The sequence below is a fragment of the Delphinapterus leucas genome, chromosome 1, assembly GCF_059928025.1.
Source record: "Delphinapterus leucas isolate spDelLeu-1000000601 "Yukka" chromosome 1, BTC_Dleu_Yukka2, whole genome shotgun sequence".
Taxonomy (NCBI): domain Eukaryota; kingdom Metazoa; phylum Chordata; class Mammalia; order Artiodactyla; family Monodontidae; genus Delphinapterus; species Delphinapterus leucas.
Window position 1 is genome coordinate 147,455,279 of NC_143129.1, and position 23,053 is coordinate 147,478,331.

Here is a 23,053-nt window from a genome sequence, read left to right on the forward strand (position 1 = left end):
ATTAAGAAAATGCAAACTAAAATCAAGTATCCTTTTTTTCCTTATAAAATTGGCAAAAATGTGACCGATAAATCTATCCTTAAAAAATTCATATGTGCCAAAAGGTGCTGTACAAGGATATTCCCTGAAATACTGCTTATAATAGGAAAATTTTGGAATCAACCTAAATAAATGTCCATCATCAGAAAAACAGTAATAGCCACTTGAGCAGCTGCAGAAAGAATGTTGTGTACCTAAGTGTATGAACACAGAAAGCTCTCTAAATGTCCTCAGTTAAATGAAAAGGGAAAGTCACAGAACCACATGATCTAATTTAGGTCAGGGAAAAAAACAATAAAAATACACTATAATATAGGTATGTAGGTACATACATGTATAAATGACAAAGAGTAAAGAAGGCTTACAGCTTTTGTTCTCATACTTCTGTATTATCTGATTCCTTTACAGTAAGAAAGTATATAAATCTAACTCAAGCAAATTTTTTTAAAAAGCCAATACAGAGCTTCAAAATAAGCCTTAAGGTAAACAAATAAACAAAACTCTGCAGTATTTTATTTCATTTAAATTATAATTATTAATAAACTTCTGGTTCAATCACAAAGTTAACCACTCCATGTATGGAACTGTAATGATAGAGCTAAGGTATCTCCAATACAAAATATACAACCTTTCTTCAATCTTTTTCCCATCAGTAATCCAACACAAATCTTGAATGTTAATGGGCAGTTATGAGAAGTAAAGGAATTACACAAATCTGTACCTGTACTATTTGGTGTTGGAGTCTGATGATGTCCCAAGGTAGTAGCTAATACAGGTCCAACTGGTAGAGAAGATGGACGCTGCTCTGACTTACACAACTGAGCAGGTTCTAGGAGATTTGAACATGTGAAATAAGTTAGAGAAAAAGCCAAACACAACTCTTCTTTTTCTTTAACATCTTTATTGGAGTATAATTGCTTTACAATGGTGTGTTAGTTTCTGCTTTACAACAAAGTGAATCAGCTATACATAATACACATACCCCCATATCTCTTCCCTCCTGTGTCTCTCTCCCACCGTCCTTATCCCACCCCTCTAGGTGGTCACAAAGCACTGAGCTGATCTCCCTGTGCTGTGCGGCTGCTTCCTACTAGCTATCTACTTTACATTTGGTAGCAAACACAACTCTTTAACTGCAATATCCTGAAGATCAGTAATTTTTGAGACTGTATTCTATTAAGTCAAGTTCCATGCTACTACTCCTTTCTGACCCCCAGTCCCCTTTAAACTCAATGATGATATGCTACCTAGTACTAAGACACTAGGCAGGATATCAAGAGACTAGTCAAGATAGGCCAGTACCTCAGTACAACTACTCTGTAAAACCAGCAAATGCTTCAGATGATAAACTGTTTCCCCCCCGAGGATCAAACCACTTGTAAAATCTAAAATGGGGCACAGTACTTCCTCTTTAGTCTCGTGAGAGATATTAAGCTCAATCTCCTAAGGAGTAAAAATTCATAAAAAGATCTCACATACTTAATAAGTAATTTTAAAAAGATTTTCTTTTTTTCCAGTAAAATTTCTGACTTATGTCATCAGTGAAAACACTGAAATGTTGGATGCAACAAAAAGGTAAAAGGAACCAGTGGGTGTTGGCCTTAAGCCCTCCTCTGCCAGTTAAAAAGAAAAAATTTATTACTCTATCCCTAAAAATACACATCTATCTAATCAGTAGGCATCACAAATTTCATTCCTCCCTTTCTCATTATCTTTAAGTCCACCATGAAGAAGCCATTTGTATTATTCAGAGCTATAAAGAATATGACAAAATAGAACATTCCTGGATTACTTTCAAGTAGATCAAGGTATATTAAGTTCTCCTTGGTAGCCATGAATCCTGGGTCATAGGATTCTGTCCTAGCAGCTAATCCAAGTAACCATGTTTGTCTTCCATCTCACTTTGAAAACCAAAAGCCCTTTAACTGTACTCAAAAAGCCCCAATACCAAAATATTATCATATTTTTCCAGTTCATTTTTGGCTGTATTTTGTGTGTGTGATTCCTTTTACTTATTAAAAAACAAGACAAAAAAAAAACCTTCAAGATTACTACAACTGCCATAAAAAATTAAGTTTTTTGTCATCAGTGTACCTGTGAAACATTTTTCCAAATATTATACTATACCTGGAGGTAAGACAGTCTGGGAAGGCATTGTGTTGATCACAGGTTCCAAGGGACTAGGTTGATATATTGCATCTACAGGATTAATAGTACTCTGAGATAAAGAAGCACAGTATAGTTATTTTTAATTAAATACCCTTCCAGCATTGACCCTCCCAAATGTATGAAAACCCCACACTTCTGACAGCAAAGTCCTGAGGGTAGCTGTATAGACATGTTGGTCAAATTGCAAAGAGGAAATAAAACAACTTTACTATATGGAAGTCTAAGAGTTTCTTATAAGATTATTTAAAGAAGCATTGTAAGGAGGGAAAATGAATCTCTGACATATAGAAAGGTAAAACTAAATGAAAATACTTGGAAAGAGTTGTAGAATGGTTCCAGGAAGCCGAAACAATAACCTCTCGATTCAACTCAGTGCTTCTCAAATTTTAATTCACCACAAATATCAAAGATGGAGAAATGCTCTCTCCTGCTTTGGTATTAATAAGCATTATACCTATGACTAGCTAATGTATCTGTACCACTACAATCTTATTTTTACATCCCATACTACTGCCACCTTCTATCAATGTGTATTGCACCATATAGGCACCTAGTTTTACAGTCACTAAAGGCAAAGAAATGTATCTTCTAATTGGACGTCTTTTCTTTTTGAGGATTTAGAAGGAAAAAAAATACTCAAACATGTAGTTACAATTTTAGAGAGGAAAAAAAAAAAGTCTAGGTTCTTCTGACTCCAAGCCAAGATACTATTTTGCCAGCATGATGGCATTTTAAAAACAAGACTCCAAAGCTTACTGATAATTTTTTATTTGGAGGAGGGGGAGATTTTAAACCAAGGCCTTTGCCAAAGTAAAGTTTGAAACCACCACTTAGAAGACTATACTAGATAAAACCCAAGAAAGAAAAATTTAAGTTTTTTAGCTTTCCTTGATCTGGAAAACTAAACTTCAAACATGTATTAGGTAGAGCTTGTAACAGAAAATACTGAAACAGAATTAGAAAAGAAATACTTTATTGATGAGCCCCAAAAGCATTTGTAAAAATTTAAAAGCACATAACAATGGAAACTGAGATAATAGGAAAGTTTTTATAGCATTCTTATTTAATACCTAAGTTATTTTTTCTTATATCCTCTCTCTGCATAAATATCAATATGTAAAAATCACTAAATCAGATCTCTTAAATTGATTTGAACATAAGAATTCTGATTCTTGTCACAACAGTCTACATACCATAAATATTCTAGTCCTAGAAAATAAAGGATACAAAGAAGCTCTGAAAACAATCATTAATAATCAAAAGCCTAGTAAAGTGAAGTGGGGAAGGTTCTGGAGCATTAGGAAAAGCACAGAAACAGAGACTTAGAATTTTAATTCCTAGAATCCTTGCTCTACCAGTGACTTGCCAAGTCTCATCTGCTGTGGGCCTCACTTTCCCAGTGTATAAAATGAAGAAATGTCTGGATGCTATGGTCTCTAAGGGCTTTCTGGTTATTAAATTAGGATTCTATTTTCAGATACCAGGCTGGGCCATAATACCTAAACAAGTATCTCAACAATCCTGGAGCTGTTCTTAAAATAAATTCCTTATTTTTTCATAGTGATTTTTCTCTAAAGGACTCCAAGTGCTTTACAAAGGCAAAATCCCACCTTTAATACTTTGAGCCATAAGAATGAGAATATCCCACCTCCTTATCCCCAACCTATTATATAAGAAAAAATTACTAAAGAGACCAAGAAATAAAATAACTTTGGAGAAAGGGACCAGAATTCAATCTTTTGAATGCAATCTTCTGTTTTTCAGAAGCCTAATATTAGGTTTGTCAATCCCACAAAACACTTTTAGACTTTTTCTTTTGTTGCTGTTGTTAACAGAAGATACAACTACTGTCCGTGGTCAACCAACTTCAGGCTAAAAAATGTCAAATAACATTCTACGCCTTGCTTTAAAAAAGAATGTGCAGAGCTTGAGAAGTGCAAACAAATGACAATCCTAAACCCTAATCTGTTGTAAAATTAATAAAATTCATGCAATACAATATAAAATACAATTATATATACATATATGTATGTATAGCTAACATTTACTGAGTACTATGTGCATACTATCTTACAACAATCCTCTGAGATAGAAGTCACTTTTCTTTATAGATGAGGAAACAAAGACTCAAAGGTTAAGAAGCTTGCCTAAGGTCACAGTAAGTGGCAGGGCTAGGTCTTAGCAGTCTGGGTCCAAGGCCTAAACCATGAACAGTGCCTTTTTTTAAAAATAAAAACTCTTAAGGAAAAATGCTATAGTCCCGGATCAAATGATTCAAATATGTTTGTCTTCTACAAGTTTAGGTTTTCTATCAGTATAAACTATCTAGATGTTTTTAACTACAAATGATCAAACATTTTTAGTATGCTTTATAAAACTATTGTTTAACATAATAAAAAGTAACTGATTTGCTTTGAGAGAAAAGAGATAAAAGTAACTGCCATCATTAATTTTCCTTAGGGTCTTTGGGAACCATGAAATGCTAGACAACATACACAGTCTTTTTCCATGAGGCTTATAATCTTAACTGATATCTCAGAAGAGATATTATATTGTAATTATATCACATAATTGTATTAAATCACCATGGCTCAAACTATGAACTCACATTGTGAAGAAAAACAAAAATTCCAATGTGTTTAATTCAAATTTTAAAAATGTTTCTCTTACTCTGTTTTCTTAAGAAATATTTAACTTATTTTTCATTTTAAACCAAATATAAACATAACATGCTCATCCTTTCAAATATAATCATAAGATGGTTTTCAAGATTTACAAAATGAGTTTCCAGACCTCAGATAAGCTGGCATTTGTAAAGCCTCAGACAAAAAAAGAGGTTGCCTCCTTCTTCAGAAATACAGTCTGAACACAAGTCACACATCTACCATAAAACCAGGGGAGCTTAAACTGCAAACCTTCAAATTCTAACTTTTATTTCCAATAAAATTTTCTTTTCTTTTTGGTGGGTAAGTTGAATATAAGGAAAGAGTAAAACCCAAGGGGAGGAAAGAATAGAAAATGGCTATAAGTGGAAGAATTCATGTTGCAACTTGTTCCTACAAAAAAGCAGTATACACCACAGTAGCAATGACAGTTAACACAATACACATAATCTAAAAATAAAGATAAGAAATTAATAGAAACCTATAACCATATAGTTAAATTAAGATGTTTCAATACTGTACCCCTCCCCTTCTGCTTTCATTAGAAAAAAAGAAGTTGGCCAAGAAATGTAGCATTGTGAGTTATGCCTTAGTCATAAAAGCTGCATCTTTATACCACGATTAACCCTTTAAGTTAACACATGCAAGGTGATTCAATAAGAATCAAGACTCAGCAAAATTTTAAAATCGACATTCCCCCTCCAAATGATTGCTGAAAGATGGCCAACTTTAAGAGCTCAAGGAAAATTGCAAGAGTCAACAAACAAAGAACAGTGAGTAGGTAAAAAGAGGAATTTGTGTTGAAAAATGAGTAGAAATTCAGGCTTCTCCTGACATAACTGGTTATAATGCTCTGCAGAAGTAAAGGGGAACAAAGATTAGATTAAACTTACTATAATTCCATCTGCGTGCTTCTCCGCATTACACTGGTCCTTAAGGAGAAATGTTAAAAATATTAACTTCATTCTTTCATTTAAGTAACACCTTGTGTACTTTCTTCCCTAGTAAGAAAACTTATTTTACTGGGTAAGCAACAACGTTAGAAAACTACTACTCTGCTTCCACTAAGACAGTAATTTCACTGGTCCATTCCTAGCCAAACATAATTCTAACCAAGAGCATGGCAACTGTTTTTCTATATAGGCATTTAATTAAATTCTTTGTAGAAATATCCTATTGAACTGTGTAGTCACATTGGTATCAATGACTGAAAGCAGATATATTATTTTAGGATTAATGATGCTGAATATTTCTGGGTTTAACTTTACAGTAAATTATGCCAACTCTCCACAACCCCCAAACTCTTACCATACTGCAAAGGTATGACAATCATATACCCTTAAAAACTCAGGATAGACATAATTTCCCATATTCTGGCTGCTGGCTCCAGAAGTATACCAATACTTTTCTAAACAGATGGTCTGATTTTTGTTTCAGTAACCATAATCACCATATCCACAGAATGATGATACAGGGGCTAACGCTTACTACCTGGCAGGTATTTTACGTACAGGCATACCTCGGAGATATAGCGAGCTTGGTCCCAGTCCACCACAATAAAGCAAATATTGCAATAAAGCAAGTCACACAAATTTTTTGGTTTCCCAGTGCATATAAAAGTTATATTTACATTATACTGTAGCCTATTAAGTGTGCAGCAGCACTGTCTTAAAAAACAATGTATGTAATTTAAAAATACTTCATTGCTAAAAAATGCTAAACATCATCTGAGCCTTCAGTGAGCTGTAGTAGTAATATCAAAAATCACTGCTCACAGATCGTCATAACAAATACAGTAATAATGAAAAAGTTTGAAATATTGCGAGAGTTACCAAAATGTGACAAACCCACAAAGTGAGCAAATAATGTTGCAAAAATGGCGCCAATAGACTTGCTTGACACAAGGTTGCCACAAACCTTCAATTTGTAAAAGATAGCATCTGCAAAATGCAATAAAACAAGGTCTGCCTGTATATTATTAATTCACTTGTTCCACTGACAACTCTATAAAGCATGTACTATTATCATCCCCATTGGACAGATGAGAAAACTGAGACAGAGAGAGTGTCTAGTCTAGTCTACAGTGTCTAGTCCAATACATATAGTCTAGCTCCAGAATTCAAGGTCTTAACTAATATGCTATTGATATTTTGCCTTGCCTCTCTTCTCCAAGGATGTACTTAAGGAAGAAGGTGGTGGAAAGTTACCACACATATCTGTTCCTGTAACTATAATCTATCTATTAGTATTACACAGACAATATATTTAACTTAAAACTGTTTAAAGTTTTAACTCCATACTATCAAGAAGTTTTCAAGTTTTAATAGAAACCAGTATTTGGTCTTGGTTTACAGCCAAGTTGTATATCATTTATACGTAACTTTTTCTTTCTTTGACTACAGAGTTTACTCAGAAATCTACAGATTGAAGGGACAACCAAGAGCAATTTAAAGATTTGGGGCTAATTTTTTTTTTTTAAGAATTAACATAGCAGGCCTGAAATAGCTATCCTCAGAAAAGCCTGCCTACAAAGTTGGCCGTTGGCTTGGTGTCTGGGAACTTGGATTTTAGGAGGGTTCCCACCACCTCACTATCATAAGGGCAGCTCACTGCACCTAATCTGTTTAAGCAAACAAAATGGTTTATGCTGAAGACCAGCTTTCTCTGGACTCTTGCTTGGTAAGTGCTAGGTAAACAGTGCTTACATGACAAAAACCCCAATAAAAAACCTTAGGTGTTGAGTCTCTAATGAGCTTCCCTGGTAGACATTTCACAAGTGCTGTCACAATCTGTTGCTGGAGGAATTAAGCACACCCTGTATGATCCCATTGGGAGAAGATTCTTGGAAGCTTGGGCCTTAGTTTCCTCTGGATTTTGCCCCATGTGCCTTTTTCCTTTGCTGGTTTTACTTTGGATACGTTGCTGTGATAAATCATAGCTGTGAGTACAACTACAAACTGTGCCTTCCAAGCAAATCACCAAACCTAGGGGTGGTCTTGCAAACTGCCAACACAGTGCATATCCTTTGCATATCCTTGAGAATAAAAGCATTTTGATAAGTCCATATTTCATGTTGGGATTTACACAACTGAATTAACTATATATTTACAATATCCAAAGTTTCAGTAATTTTTAATAGACACAGTTGAAAATAAAATCTTGAGAACTACACAGAAAAATTTTAAAGTTTCTTGTTCAGATGATATTTTAATTTACTTTTAGTTTTCCCCATTAATTTCTAAATTTCTAATTTCTAAAATTGACTTTTCCAAAGAATTTCTTAGAAAGAAATATATGTAAGTGGCAATAAGTGGAAAGAAATACATGTGGTAGATTAAATTTCCCAAAAATGGTCCCAACAAGAGGTAGAGTTCATGGCCCCTATCCTTGAAACTCTGTGACTGTCCCTAACCAATAAACATAGCAGAAGTGACTATGTGTGACTTCTGAGACCAGGTCATGGAAATGCCACAAATTTCTACCTTGTTTTCTTCCCACACTGTCAGAAAGGCCAAGCAGCTGGAAAGAGAACTATACGGAGGAGCACCTAGGTCCCCAGCTCAACTTCCCAGGCATGTGAGTGAGCCATCTTGAAAGTGGATCCTTTGCCCCCCCCCATCTCAACACATACACCCCTGCCCCTGCAATCAAGCCACCACAGGTGGCACTGCATGAAACAGAAATAAGTCATGAGGCCTAACCAAACTGCAGATTTGTGAGCAAAATAAATGACTGCTGCTATTTTAAGACAGTTAGTTTAGGTTGGTTTGTTATACAGCAATACATTACTGATACAGTACATTATATTATCTAGGAAAACCACCACTTCTACTTCTGGTATAATTTAAAATAAACTTAAATATCCAGTTTTAAGATAAGTAAGTACTAGGGATGTGATGTACAACATGGTACATATAATGAACACTGCTGTGTGTTATATATGAAAGTGGTTAAGACAGTAAATCCTGAGAGTTCTCATCACAGGACAAAAATTTTTTTTCTATTTCTTTGATTTTGTATTTATATGACATAATGGATGTTCACTAAACCTACTGTGATAATCATTTCATGATGTAGTAAGTCAAATCATTATACACTTTAAGCTTACACAGTGCTGTCTATTATGTCTCAATAAAACTGGAAGAAAAAATAAACTTAAATATCTGACAATTTTTCCCATAAAATATTCTCAATTAATAATACATGCTATCTACAGGGTATTTTAAGTCAGGGTTTATTATTTCTGTTACTGCTGTGGTTTATCTTTTAAGGCAGAGTCAAATCTAGACAAACCCACACTATTAAATGCCTTACTACCAATCCATTCCCATCATGAACTTCAGGAATTTTGTTCTCTTATTTTAAAAGGCGTATTACACTCATCCCCCCCATCTTTCTTTTTGAAACTTTTCATTGTTTTTGTTTTGTAAGTAAACCGCAAGTTGCCTTTTATCAGGGTCAGCTAAAGCTAAATCTCAAGTACTACTAAACCAGAGATCCAAATGATTTCAATTTGAATTATGTTAATTAAATAAAGAAAGGGTCTAATGCTACTTCCCACTTAGATTATAACATATGTTTATCTGGTTATAAGTCCCTCATTCCTTAACACAATGGCTATTCTCTCTTCTTTGAACAAACAAGCATGACTGAGATCTGGAAATATGATAGTAACAAAAACATCAGTACAACATAATTTGAGAAGACTTTTGACCAGAATTATAGACTTCGGTATTTTAAAACCATGCCTACCAGTAAGATACATGAAATATATTCCTATCTTTCTAATAAGGCAATGTAGTCTAATGAAAGCTCTCTTAGTTATGGACCTATACATGTACTTATTACATGAAATAAAAAATAAATATGCTATGGTGATGAAAGAAAATTTCTAATTCAAGTTTGATGAGATTCAACAAACGGGACTGGGACAACTGGATAACCACATGCCAAAAAATGAACGTGGATCCATACCTCACACCACAAAGATTAACTCAAAGTGGACCATACATTAAATTAAATGTAAGAGCAAAAACTACAAAACTCTTGAAAGAAAATACAGGAACAAATCTTTGTTGTTTAGGATTAGGCAACGATTTCTCAGGAAAGCCCCCAAAGGCAAAAGCAATAGAAGACTGATAAACTGGATTTCATCAAAATTTAAAATATGCATGCTTCTCAGGACACTAGCAAGAAAGTAAAAAGACAACCCACAGACTTGAAGAAAAATCTGCAAGTCATATATCTGATACGGCTTGTATCCAGAATATATAAAATCACTCCTATAACTCAATAATAAGATTAAAAACCCCAACTAGAAAAATGGACATGGCACTTCCCTGGCGGTCCAGTGTGGGGGTGTGGGTGCGATCCCTGGTCAGGGAGCTGAGATCCCACATGCCCTGCAGCCAGGAGGCCAAGGCATGAAGCAGAGGCAATGTTGTGACAAATTCAATAAAGACTTAAAAATAAATAAATAAATAAAATAAGGGCAAAGAATGTGAACAGACATTTCTCCAGAAGAAATGCAAATGAAAACCACTAGAATGGCTATAATCAGAAAGACAATCACGAATGCTGGTGAGGATGTGGGGCAAATAGAACCCTTACACAAGACGTAGAGGATGGACTTGAGGGCGCAGGCAGGGGGAAGGGGAAGCTGGGACGAAGGGAGAGAGTGACACGGACGTATATACACTACCAAACGTAAAACAGGTAGCTAGTGGGAAGCAGCCGCATGGCACAGGGAGATCAGCTCGGTGCTTTGTGACCACCTAGAGGGGTAGGATAGGGAGGGTGGGAGGGACGGAGACGCAAGAGGGAGGGGATGTGGGGATATATGTATACGTATAGCTGATTCAGTTCGTTATACAGCAGAAACTAACACAACATTGTAAAGCAATTATACTCCAATAAAGATGTTTTAAAAAAAAGAACCCTTACACATTATGAGTGGAAATATTATGTGCAGCTGCTTTGAAAAGTAGTTTAGCAGTTTTTCAAAAAGTTAAACATAGAGTTACCATGTTACCCAGTAACTCCACTCCTAGGTATACGCTTAAGAGAAATGAAAACATGCGTCCCCGCACAAAAACATCATATGCAAGTGTTCATAGCAGCATTATTCATAATGGTCAAAAAATGAAAACAGGCCTTCCCTGGTGGCGCAGTGGTTGAGAGTCCGCCTGCTGATGCAGGGGACATGGGTTCGTGCCCCGGTCTGGGAAGATCCCACATGTCGCGGAGCGGCTGGGCCCGTGAGCCATGGCCGCTGAGCCTGCGCGTCTGGAGCCTGTGCTCCGCAACGGGAGAGGCCACAACAGTGAGAGGCCCGCGTACCGAAAAAAAAAAAAAAAAAGAAACCAACCCAAATGTTCATCAACTGATGAATGGATAAACAAAATGTGGTATATCATTCAAAGGAATATTATTCAGCAATAAAAAGGAATTAAGTCCTGATACATGCTACAACATGGACTAACCTTGAAAACATTATGCTAAGTGAAAGAAGCCAGTCACAAAATATCACATATTATATGATCCTAAATATATGAAATGTCCAGAATAGGCAAGTCTAGAGACAGAAAATAGATTAGTAGTTGCCAGGGATTGGAGGAAAGGCAGGGGCAAGGGTAAGTGAGGGAAAGAGGTATAGGGAATGACTTCTTCATATGTATGGTGTTTCTTTTTGGGGTGATAAAAACGTGCTAAAATTATATTATGGTGATGGCTGCACAACTCTGTAAATATACTAAAAACCACTAAAGTATAAACTTTAAATGAGTGAACTTTATGGTATGTAAATTATATATCAATAAACCTGGTTTAAAAAAAGTCTAATGAGAAATTAATGAATACTGATATAAACAAAAAGTCTATGCAGAAAAACATTCTAGGGAGAGAACCTGGGATCCAAGGATAACTTAAACATACATTCTAGTTTAAAAGTATCTATGGTCAGACAACTCTGTTCTAAAACGATAATCTAGACTTGGGAAGTCCAGTTTAGAAGCCACTAGTCACATGTTGCTATTGAGCACCTGAATGTGGCTAATTCAAAGTGCAAAATACACCCAGGATAGTGATGACTTAGTACGGGGGTGGGGTGGGGGCAGTGGGGGGAGGGAGAGAGGGAGAGAAAATGAAGTATCTCATTAATGAATGAATTTTTATATTGATTACATGTTGAAATGGTATTACTTTGGATATAATGAGTTAAATAAAATACATTATTAAAATTAATTTCCTTTGCTTATGTAAGTTGTGACATCTGGTTATATCACCTAATCTTAATGAAGAAAACTGGTCAAGTCCCCAGCTGCAGGGGTCTCCCAGATTACCTTCACCCTGCTCCCTCCCCTCCTCATTTCCTCTGCAATTCCCTGTGAATGGAACAGTGCTGTCTCTATCTATGGTACAAAGGAACAATGAAGTCATCTGAGCTAACACAGCTTACCTGAAAATCCCAATAACCAAGTGGTGCCCAAACTTTGCTACTTACACATCAGAATCAACCTGGGAGTTAAAAAACCCCAACGCCCAGGTGACACACCACAGCAACTACAACAAGAATGTCTGGGAATGGGAGTCATGCATCAGAATTGTTAAAAGATTCCCAGGTGATTCTGATGTGCAGCAAACTTCGGGAACCAATGCACTAATCATTTAGGCAGGTGGGAAGCTTTGGGGAATGAGAATTAAAATCAAAGACTCAAAAAACTGGAAGGAGCTTAAAATCCTACCTATAGCATGCTGCCTCTAAGAACCTAAAACTAAATCAACCCAAAACAAGAAAGGTATCAAATTAGCTACATTCTTTCTTTTTTGGGGGCCCACATCCCTGTGGGGTCTCAGATGACAATACATCTTCTAAAAGTAGCTGATTCCAAAATCTTATTAACCTGCCAGGGCAGAATAATCTTCCAAAGTAACTAAAACAATTTATATTCCCATCAGTGTTAGATGGAAGTTCTCAAAATTTTACCAACATGCCATTCTGTGGCTTTAAAATTTATGTCCTAATAAAAAGTTTTTTTAATTTAACAATTATTTAGGACTAATTATATGCTTGGTACTAAAAGCATTACAAACACTAATCATTTAAGTTTCACACTATCAGCAAGAGTACAGATACTATTATTATTCCTATTATATAGGAGAAAACCAAAGCACAGGGAGGATAAATAAACTTGCTCAAGCAGTGGAACAATGATTCAAACCCAGACCATCTGGCTCCAAAGTCCATACTCAAAAATGTAATGCTGTCTCTCACTATTATTTAAAAACTGTGTATCTTAATCACAGATTGATTGATTATGCAAAAATTAATTCATAAGGATGATAAATTTAAAAAATCATACATATAGTGGAAATACTAAACCATGCAACTATTAAAAATTATGTGTTAAAAAATTCATTCAAAATTCACAATTATTTATCAGGCCCCTACTTTGTGGCAGGCAACTGTTCTAGGCACTGAGGATACAGTGGTGTTATGGAGTGAATGTTTGTGGGCCCCCCCACCCCAATGCAGACAATGAAGCCCTAACCCCAGTGTGACTATATTTGGAGTAAAGGAAGTAAATTAAGATTAAATAAGGTCCTAAGGGTGGGGGCCCAATCCAGTAAGTGTCTTTCTAAGAAGAGACACAAGAGAGCTCTCATTCATGCTCACTCTCAGTGTGTACCACCAAGGAAAGGCCCTGTAAGGACATGGTGAGAAGGTGGCTGTCTACAAGCCAGGAAGAAAGTCCTCACCAGAAACCAAATCAACAGGAACCTTGATCTTGGACTTCTAGCCTCCAAAACTGTGAGAAAATAAATTTCTGTCGTTAAAGCCACTCAGTCTGCAGTGTTTTGTTATGGCAGTGCAAGCATTCTAAGACAAAGTCCTCATGGAGATTATAGTCAGGTATAGACAGACAATAAACAGGATACCAAGTAAATCTGGCTAAGGATGCAAGACCACGAAGAAAAAGAAACTACTGGGAGGGTAGAGATTATTTTAGATAGAGTGGTCAGCAAGATCTCTCCAAAGAGATTTCATGTGGATAGAAATTTGAATAAAGTGAGGGTGTGAACCCTGGAAGTCTGGAAGAAATGCCTTCTAGGCAGAGGGGAAAGCAAATACAAATCCCTGAAGCAGAAAAAGCTTGGCCTGAGAAAAAGAAAACAGGCCGATGTTGTTAGAATGGTGTGATCAAGCCAGGTGAGGTGAGGGAGTAGCGACAGCTCAAATGACATGAAGTTATGGTTAAGTAACTTAGATTCCATTCCAAGGGAGGTAGGAAACCAATAAGGGGATTTGAGCAGGCAAGTGACATGGTCTGATTTACATTTAAATTGTTTAAAAATACACAAAGAGTTCATATAGGGTACATATATATATAATTTGAGGGATGTATCTGTACATAAAAAACCTTAACAATGAAATTCCTACTGGAAAAAATTAAAAAGCCAAACTCCATTTACTTGATCCATGTTACCCATTCTGAAGGACGTTGAAATGCAGGTCTATTAAGCTGGGCTAAAACAGACAGGTAGCAGGTACTGACTTAACTGTAGAAATTTCTAGAAAGAAGTTTTAGTAACTTCAATTGTAACTCATTCCAAAGACAGAACATCAAAAATGTTCTTGTTGGGTGGCTAAATGGTGAGCTACTGAAAGAGGCTAGGCTGCCCTGTTTTACAACCATCTAAAGACCTGATTGATTTGCAGAGATGATCCAAATAGGCCTAAACACCATCAGCTCTTCTACTTCCTCAATCTTCTAGAGAAGGCACTGTTGAATCCCTAAAATACCTATCTACTCACACTGGGCTTAATGTAGTTTACTGGTTATCTGTATATAAGCTTCTGGGTAACTGTAGGTGGCCCCAACCCACCCATGTAACTTCACAGTAAAGAAAACCAAAATATAACCCTTACCCCTTCTGTGCCTCCAACCCTATACTCCCTTTTTAAGCTTTAGAATGTATTCTGATCCACAAAAATAGATGGAAGAATTTAGACACATACATAGGAAATCAGGCATAGTGGTCAAAAATACCTAGAAAATGAACACAAGCCCTTAAGTTCTGACACTTTAATACTGAATCTGGCCTCAAAAGAAAATGATACTTCCCCTCACCCCTAAACTTACAAGCTGAATATCCATACTATCTAAGCACAAATGCATTTTTCTATACTATTGTGTCATTAACAATGCTAGGAAAATAGTGTCCATTATTAGGCAAACAAATATATGCAATTGAGTAAGTAAAACAGGCCAAATAATTAAAAACTCAAACATCATTTCCAAAACTGGTTGCTGAATTGGCTGCCCACCTGCTTCTAGCCACTGGCTAGAAATACAGAGATACAGTCAATGGAAGAAACATTTTTTTAATACTTATTTTCAAACACTAAATTCTTGTTTCTCAAAATGTCATGCAATAAAGTACATATTTAGGTTGAATACACCAAAATTTTTCAGAAAAGCAGGCAATATCCATGAAATTGTTAACCAACCACAATAATCCAAAATGTTTTTATTCCATGAATAAGGAACAGTAATCAAAGCAGTGGTTTATTAATGTATTGGGTTGGCCAAAAATTTTTCAGTTTTTTAAGTAAATATAAAAGACACATTTTTCATTTTCACCAAGAACTTTATTGAACAACATATTCACCGTTTTTTTCCACTACCTTCTGCCATTTTTCAGGCAATTTCATAATTCCATCTTCCCAAAACTTTTTATCTTTTTGAGCAAAGAACTGTTCCAGGTGCCTTTTACAGTCTTCCAGGGAGTTGAAATTTTTTCCATTAAGAGAATTTTGGAAAGACCAAAATAAACGGAAATCCGCAGGTGCAATGTCTGGTGAATACGGCGGATGAATCAGAACTTCCCAGCCAAACTGTAACAGTTTTTGCCTGGTCATCAAAGAAACAACATGCAGTCTTGCATTATCCTGATGGAAGATTATGTGTTTTCTGTTGACTAATTCTGGACACTTTTCATCAAGTGCTGCTTTCAGTTGGTCTAACTGGGAGCAGTACTTGTTGGAATGAATCGTTTGGTTTTCCACAAGGAGCTCATAATAGAGGACTCCCTTCCAATCCCACCATATACACAATATCACCTTCCCTGGATGAAAACTGGCCTTTGGTGTGGTTGGTGGTAGTTCATTTCGCTTGCCCCACGATCTCTTCCGTTCCACGTTATTGTACAGTATCCACTTCTCATCGCCCGTCAAAATTTGTTTTAAAAACAGAATGTTTTCATTACGTTTAAGTAGAGAATCGCATGCAGAAATATGGTCAAGAAGGTTTTCTTTGCTTAACTTATGTGGAACCCAAATGTCAACGCGATTAACATAACCAAGCTGGTGCAAATTATTTTCACTGCTTGATTTGGACATTTTGAGTATGTCGGCTTTCTCCCACGTGGTATAACATTGAGTGTTCTCAATTAATGTCTCGATTTGATCGCTATCAACTTCAACTGGTCTACCCGACTGTGGAGCATCGTCCAGCAAGAAATCTCTAGCACGAAACTTCACAAACCACTTTTGACACACACGTTTGATCAGTCACAGCACCTTCTCCATACACTGCACAGATCTTTTTTTGCATTTTGGCAGTGTTTTTACGTTTCTTGAGATAATAAAGCACAGTATGGTGAAAATGTTGCTTTTTTTCTTCCGTCTTTAATATTAAAATGACTACACAAAAATGCAACAATTTTGATGAGTCTCTTTTTAAACGCACGCTGATATGACAGCTGTTACGTCAATCTAACAAAATTGGGTGTTTTTTTGTTTGTTTGTTTTGCGGTACGCGGGCCTCTCACTGTTGTGGCCTCTCCCGTTGCAGAGCACAGGCTCCGGACGCGCAGGCTCAGCGGCCATGGCTCACGGGCCCAGCCCCTCCGCGGCATGTGGGATCTTCCCGGACCGGGGCACGAACCCATGTCCCCTGCATCGGCAGGTGGACTCTCAACCACTGCGCCACCAGGGAAGCCCACAAAATTGTTTTGAATGAAGTTAAAAGACAACTAAGTGCTACTAGAGACATCTTATGGAAAAAAACGAACGAACCTTTTGGCCAACCCAATAGTTCAGTACTAGAAAAAATATGTAAAAAACAATTAAAAAAAACACATCTCTATTGTACTCTTCATTATGGACGAAAAAAACAACTCTGCTAAAATTTAAGTTCCTTTTTTCCTAAGAAAAACTTTTTTGGTGAAAGGTTTTTGCAAAGTATGTCCCTATTTCAAGCAGTGACAATGGAAAGGGTGAGTCATTCAAATGTGCTCCCCTCCTTCCCAGCCACCATCACAAATGACCTTATCAAAAACAAGCACAGGCTGGCAAGGTAACATCTAAACATAATGGTTTTTCAATAGCACCAGTAACGCCAAACTATAACTTAAATTTACTGTAGAAAGGTAATATATTTCAGAACTGAGTATTTTGGCTATTAAAGAAAAATGCCATATATTAAAATCCCATTAAATGAAAGTAATCAAAAATAAAATTTACTTACTTTAGCGATCTGCAGCAACACAATGCAGTGTTTAATTGATTCTACCATGCTCTATAAAAACAAAACACTGATTTTAGGATCTTGCCCCAAATGGCCATACAATGCTAAAACTTAAAATATAAAAGTCAGTTCAAATATACAGGGTTTAAGTCTATTCTACATAAAAAATACCCTCTCTGGATTTCCAGTGGGTTCTAACATGCTGATAGTGTCAAATGAAATTATCATTAGCAATTCTATGAATTGTTTGGAAATACCAAAAAATTGTTAATTTATACTGAATAACATCTAAAGGGTCTCTCACCAGTTCAAACATAAAGTGATGTGAATTTGATTAACTTCCAAATTCTTAGATTGTCAGCAGGCAATCCCAATGTAAATTCCGAAAACGTCTGTCTATTCAAGACTTTCATGGAATTATGGAGAGTAAAGGATCCTATTAAAATATTGGTGAACCTGGAATACTACCATGTCTGTTTTTAAAATGCTTTTATCAAAATACAAATCTTATCAGTAGCCCATTATATAATGTCAGAAGGTCAGTACATCAGAAAACTCAAATCACAATATTATTAATTATATTATAATATATATAATTATATATATTATATATAATATATTATATAATATATAATATATATAAATATATTATTAATTATAAAAAAGAATATACATTGTGCATGGATGAAACCTTTTATCCAAGCGTCTCAAACAGACAAGACCAGAACAGATAAAATGGCACACGAAGTCAGTCCAATTAAAGGGATTATTCTATTCACTTAAATTCCTTTAGATGATAATACAATTCTTAAACACCCTTGTAAAAATGCATAAAAATTAAAAACTCAACTGCTCTTATTAATAATAGCAGCTTAAAATAGAAACATTTTACAGCACTTTCTAATGCAAAGCCAGAGTTTATCAAACATATAACTTACATTTGTTGTCTCTTTGAGAGTTTCAATTTTCTGTGAAAAATAATAAATTTAAACAGAAATTATCAGAAACACCAAGAGGTTTCATTGTTGTTTTTTACTGGTTAGTCATTTAAAGAATTTTACCAAAATGTACTCATTACTCTAAATCAGTTCAGGCAGGTTGCGGAGTGCTTTTGGTTAAACTTTTTAATTTAAATCAAACATTTAAATAAAAAATTCAGACATTTTATGGATTACATCCTCAAATAAAATTCATGTGATTCAATTCAAGATTTGTAAGAATAATATAAAACATTCTTATCCCTTACCTGAAAACAATTTTTGTTTTTTCTATAGGATTCACTATGTGATTTTAAAATGCTTATTTTAGAATCACCTTAAACTTTGTAAAGTTGTTTAAAAAATGACATGAGACTAAATTCCAAAACTAAGAAGGTGAGCTAAACATGAGTTACTACTATTACCAAGTGTAAAAGGACAAATGCAAGGCTATGGTTAACAGAAATACAAAAAAATAAATGATGCTGCATCAGGAAATCTAGTCAAGGAGAAGAAAAATGTTAATTGATAAAAGAAAACAATATTCAAACTACAAAGTAGTTGTCAGAAACCCAAAGGGAGGAACTATAATTAAAGCAACATTCATTTTGTTCCCTCATGCATGGCTTCTGGTTTATTTTGAAAATTCTGCTGGTTGCTTTATTAATATCTGAAGTGACCACATGTAAATTTAATAAAATAACTTTCAATCTTCAACATATGATACTTGAAGAGAAAGAACTTATTCCTAAAGGTGGTACTTACAAAAAGGGTATCATAATAAAATTTTCTGTTACTCTTTTGTTCAATTATGAAACCATACCAGAAATTCACCAGAAAACTCCACTTGAAATCTATATGGCATACTATCATAACAGGTCAACAGTACTATTATAGTAGTCAAAACACTGAGGTCTTCTATTACTTCTCCAAAAGGCTCTTGGTTTCAAAAACTTTAAAGTCAAAATCATGATTATAGAAGTTACCTTTCTCTGTTCATCATCTTTGCAGTTTTGAAGTTTGTCATCAAAAAGCTACAGGATTAAGAAAAAAATGGTTATAGCATCAAGCCTTTACTACATAGTACACATTTACTAAGCAAAGAAAAGCAAACATATTTCTTCCAGGGATGGTTTATACATGCATTAAATGTATAATTAATGTTTACTAAAATACAAGATAACACGCATTTTTTCAAGGCATTGTTTTCAAGTCAGATTCTATTGAACTATTTTAAACAGTCAAGATCAATTACTCTGGTAGAATTACAAGCAAAAGAAAACATATGACTTTAAGAACTTATAATATCAGTTCAAACCTAAGTTTTTTCTGCCTTGTCATCCAAGTTTATCAACATTCCTTGTTCTTTCCAGGAGCTTTGCTTGTAATTAATTTTAAAGTGGGAGTTGAAGGAGACAATTTTAATAATGATAAAGGAAGTAGAGAAGTAAACTCTCTCAATCCCCCAACTCCCCCAAAATGAAAAATGGCCTTAGAAATCAAGCCACTTAAAATTTACCAGTTTCACACAACTTTGAAACAAAATATGAATCTAATCTTGTCTTATTTTCTTCTAATTATGTTTAGGTGAGCTTAAAAACTACTGAAAAACCAGTAAGGCTTGTAAAGTAACATCAAGTAACTATTTTTACTCAAAATCAAGCTCAGTAACATTTACTACTTTATATAAATTCAATATATAATCAAATGCCATACCTTTAACTGTTCTATCAAGATTTGTAGGTAAGCATCAGCCTCTGTAAGTTTCTTATCAAAGTCTTGGACACTAGGAACAAATCCTGAATCCAAACCCTAGAGGGAAAAAAACTGCAATAAATCCCAGCAATGTCTAATAGTACAAAAGATACTTCACCCTTCATACATGACATCTCACTTTTCTAAATTAAAAATAGTACTTTTACATAAATAATAGGTCTATTTAAATTATCTAAATTCTCTAAGAATAGTGGTACATCAATCTCCTTCATGAACTTCTAGCACTGTTCCCTGTTCATCAATTACATATGCTGCTGTTCAAATTAGAATTTATCCTGCTTTTTCAGAATCATTTTCTTCTCTCCCAAAAGCCCCATAATGGGCTCCAAAGCAACAGTAATTTAGCTAAAGGTACATATACAAAACAACCTAGATTACCTCCTATTTCCCTCCTACTTTTTGTTCAGTTCAATCCTCCAGTCCCTTAATCTCAACTTCATATTCCCACTATTTAGTTCTCCTGTTCCCTAAACTACCCCATTAGCTCTGATGTTTTCCTCCTCCTCCCTTATTTTTTTTAAAAAAAGACGAAAACTCAAAATTCTCACCTCCTCTAAGAGGGTCCTCCCTAAGTGAAAGTGACAACACTTCTGTCTAAGTTCCCTACTCATTTTCACCCCTGGCATGAACACTACACTCTGGACATGGTGTAAATGTTTATTTATTTAGAGGGCCCACTTATTTCTCAGTTTAACAGTCCAGCATTTGCATGTCCTACTTTTTGTACGCTAAAAATTTTAAGTTCCAAGAGCACGGGATTCCTATGTTTTAACTTTATTCCAAAGAAAGTTTTGAGTTCTTAATCATCTTTAACTGAAAAATACATCAGTCTTGAGTATAAAAGACAAAATAGTCTGAGATTGAACGAGGCTATCATCTTGCCATATCTGCATGCCCAGAAGTCATGGAGTTAAACAGGGAAATAAGGGTCGGGAACCACTAATGTCACAATCACAACCCAACCACAAAACTCTGTACTAAATGGGTGAAATATAGTGCTTCAACATACCATACTTGACTTTCAATTGTTTTATCTCTCCTGCCTTTTGCCAAAACGTGCTGATCATTTCACATTCCCCATTTTAGTCAACTGAGGCCAGAGTTCATTTTATATTAAACCAACACCTCATCTTTGCCTAACACTTTATCATTATTAAAGCACTTTCACAGCCATGATCTCAAACATCAGATTGAGACAGTATAGTATTATGGAAAAAACAATGGGTTGGCAAACCTGGTTTCTAATTGCAGCTCAGCCACTACCAATATATTGCGTCTCTCTGAACGATTTTCTTACCTGCCAAATACAGGCATCCTCCTCCTACTACTATTAGTGTGGCAGCTACGACCTCTACTAAAGACTATAATTACTAACACTGTCAATTACTACTAATACTATTGCTATTCTTCCCAAACTAAAATTCAAATTCTTAATCAAAGCATTAAAAACCTAAGTCCATTTTGTTTTTCAAATTCAAAGGCAAAAAAACTGCTTTTTATTTTTACATACATGTTGAGAAACTGCTTGAAATGAGTATTGAAAAACCCCTTTCCAATGAGAGATGTCATGTAAAAACAAAGTTTAAGAAAGAAAAATCATAAGAAGCAATATAAGTAAAATCCAGATATATTTATAAAATTGTAGTTAAACATCTTCATTCTTAAAGATAACCCCAAAGACATCCTTTTAGAAACATTTACTATGTAGAGTATGATAATAAAAGATGTGGAAAAGAAAGGATAAATCCATCACATCCCAGAGATACCACAGTACTGTACTAAGAAAGTAGGGAGTGATTTCTTTTCAATGTTACTGTACCACAGGAAAATTGGAAGGACTGCTTGGCTTTTTGTTTTGTTTTGTTTCACAGGGCAATATAACATAACTATCAATAATTTAACTATAAAACCCAGTTAAAATCAGCTAAATACATTGTTCTTGCTAAATACTAAAAAGGTCAATGGCATATTCATAAATGAGTATAAAGGTGAAGGATCTAAATGAGAAAAAGTGATCTTCAAGAATTTTCCCTCTTCTGAATCCATTTAGAACTACCACTATAGAAATCTAATTAATATATCCTTCTGAACAAGTCACTATATCCGATTAAAAATCCCCCAATAAATAAATGGAAAAAATTAGATTTATATTACTGAGGTCTGAAATTAAGTCTAAAACAACTCTTTGATGTTTCTATAATCATGTGAACCTCACCTTGGCTCTTTTGTCAGACCTTCCTCCCCCTAGATATCATCTTCTACAATGGTCCTTTACCCTTAAAACACCACACATTGTAACATCCAAGTCAAAGATCTACTCAACAATCCATTTTTCTTTATGTAATGTATAATGGGAGGTTTGTAACAACAGTTATTAGCTTAAAGTCCCAGAACGGGCCTAAAGCTCCCTTGCACAGTAACCCATAAGTCTCTGGTATACTTTAAAATAAAATCTACATATATAGTTTCCCCATCTTAAATCAATACAATAACATGTATGCATTTATTATTACCGTGGACAAGCAACTGACAGTAATTAAACTGTTTTCTCAAGTCTTGTAAGAATAATACACTAGAAGAAAATATAAGTTTTCACTACATATTGTGACTCAGTACACAGAATCAAGGCCACCTAGTCCAGCCTCCCACTCATATAAATTACTTTTATAATGTCCTTGAAAGTCATCTAGTCTTTACCTGAGTATCTCAAGAGAAAAGGAACTCAGTACCTCCTAACATAAACTATTTCACAAAATCCCTTTAAAGTCATAACTATTCCTCTTTCCATTAAACATTTAAGATATAAGGCACTATACATATTCATATCCTTTTAAATGGAATTTTGTTTCAAAACAGGTCATAAAAATAGAATACAGTCCTCTACCATGTTGAGTGGTTT

At 35.1% G+C, this 23,053-nt stretch overlaps 1 protein-coding gene across 8 annotated transcripts in view; it reads right to left on the bottom strand.

Moving 5' to 3' along the window:
• Positions 1-23,053, bottom strand: part of OSBPL9 (oxysterol binding protein like 9) — a 167,824-nt gene that overhangs the window by 24,198 nt on the left and 120,573 nt on the right. For 6 of the 8 annotated variants that reach the window (XM_022575671.2, XM_089922856.1, XM_022575668.2 and 3 more), the window contains 7 exons: positions 20,095-20,190; positions 19,365-19,412; positions 18,340-18,369; positions 17,402-17,452; positions 5,765-5,803; positions 2,167-2,257; positions 761-868 (listed from right to left, as the gene is read on the bottom strand). In XM_022575671.2, the coding sequence (XP_022431379.2) occupies positions 761-868; positions 2,167-2,257; positions 5,765-5,803; positions 17,402-17,452; positions 18,340-18,369; positions 19,365-19,412; positions 20,095-20,190 (463 nt within the window). The remainder of the gene's footprint in view (positions 1-760; positions 869-2,166; positions 2,258-5,764; positions 5,804-17,401; positions 17,453-18,339; positions 18,370-19,364; positions 19,413-20,094; positions 20,191-23,053) is intronic. The other 2 variants (XM_022575670.2, XM_022575669.2) reach the window with 1 other exon arrangement.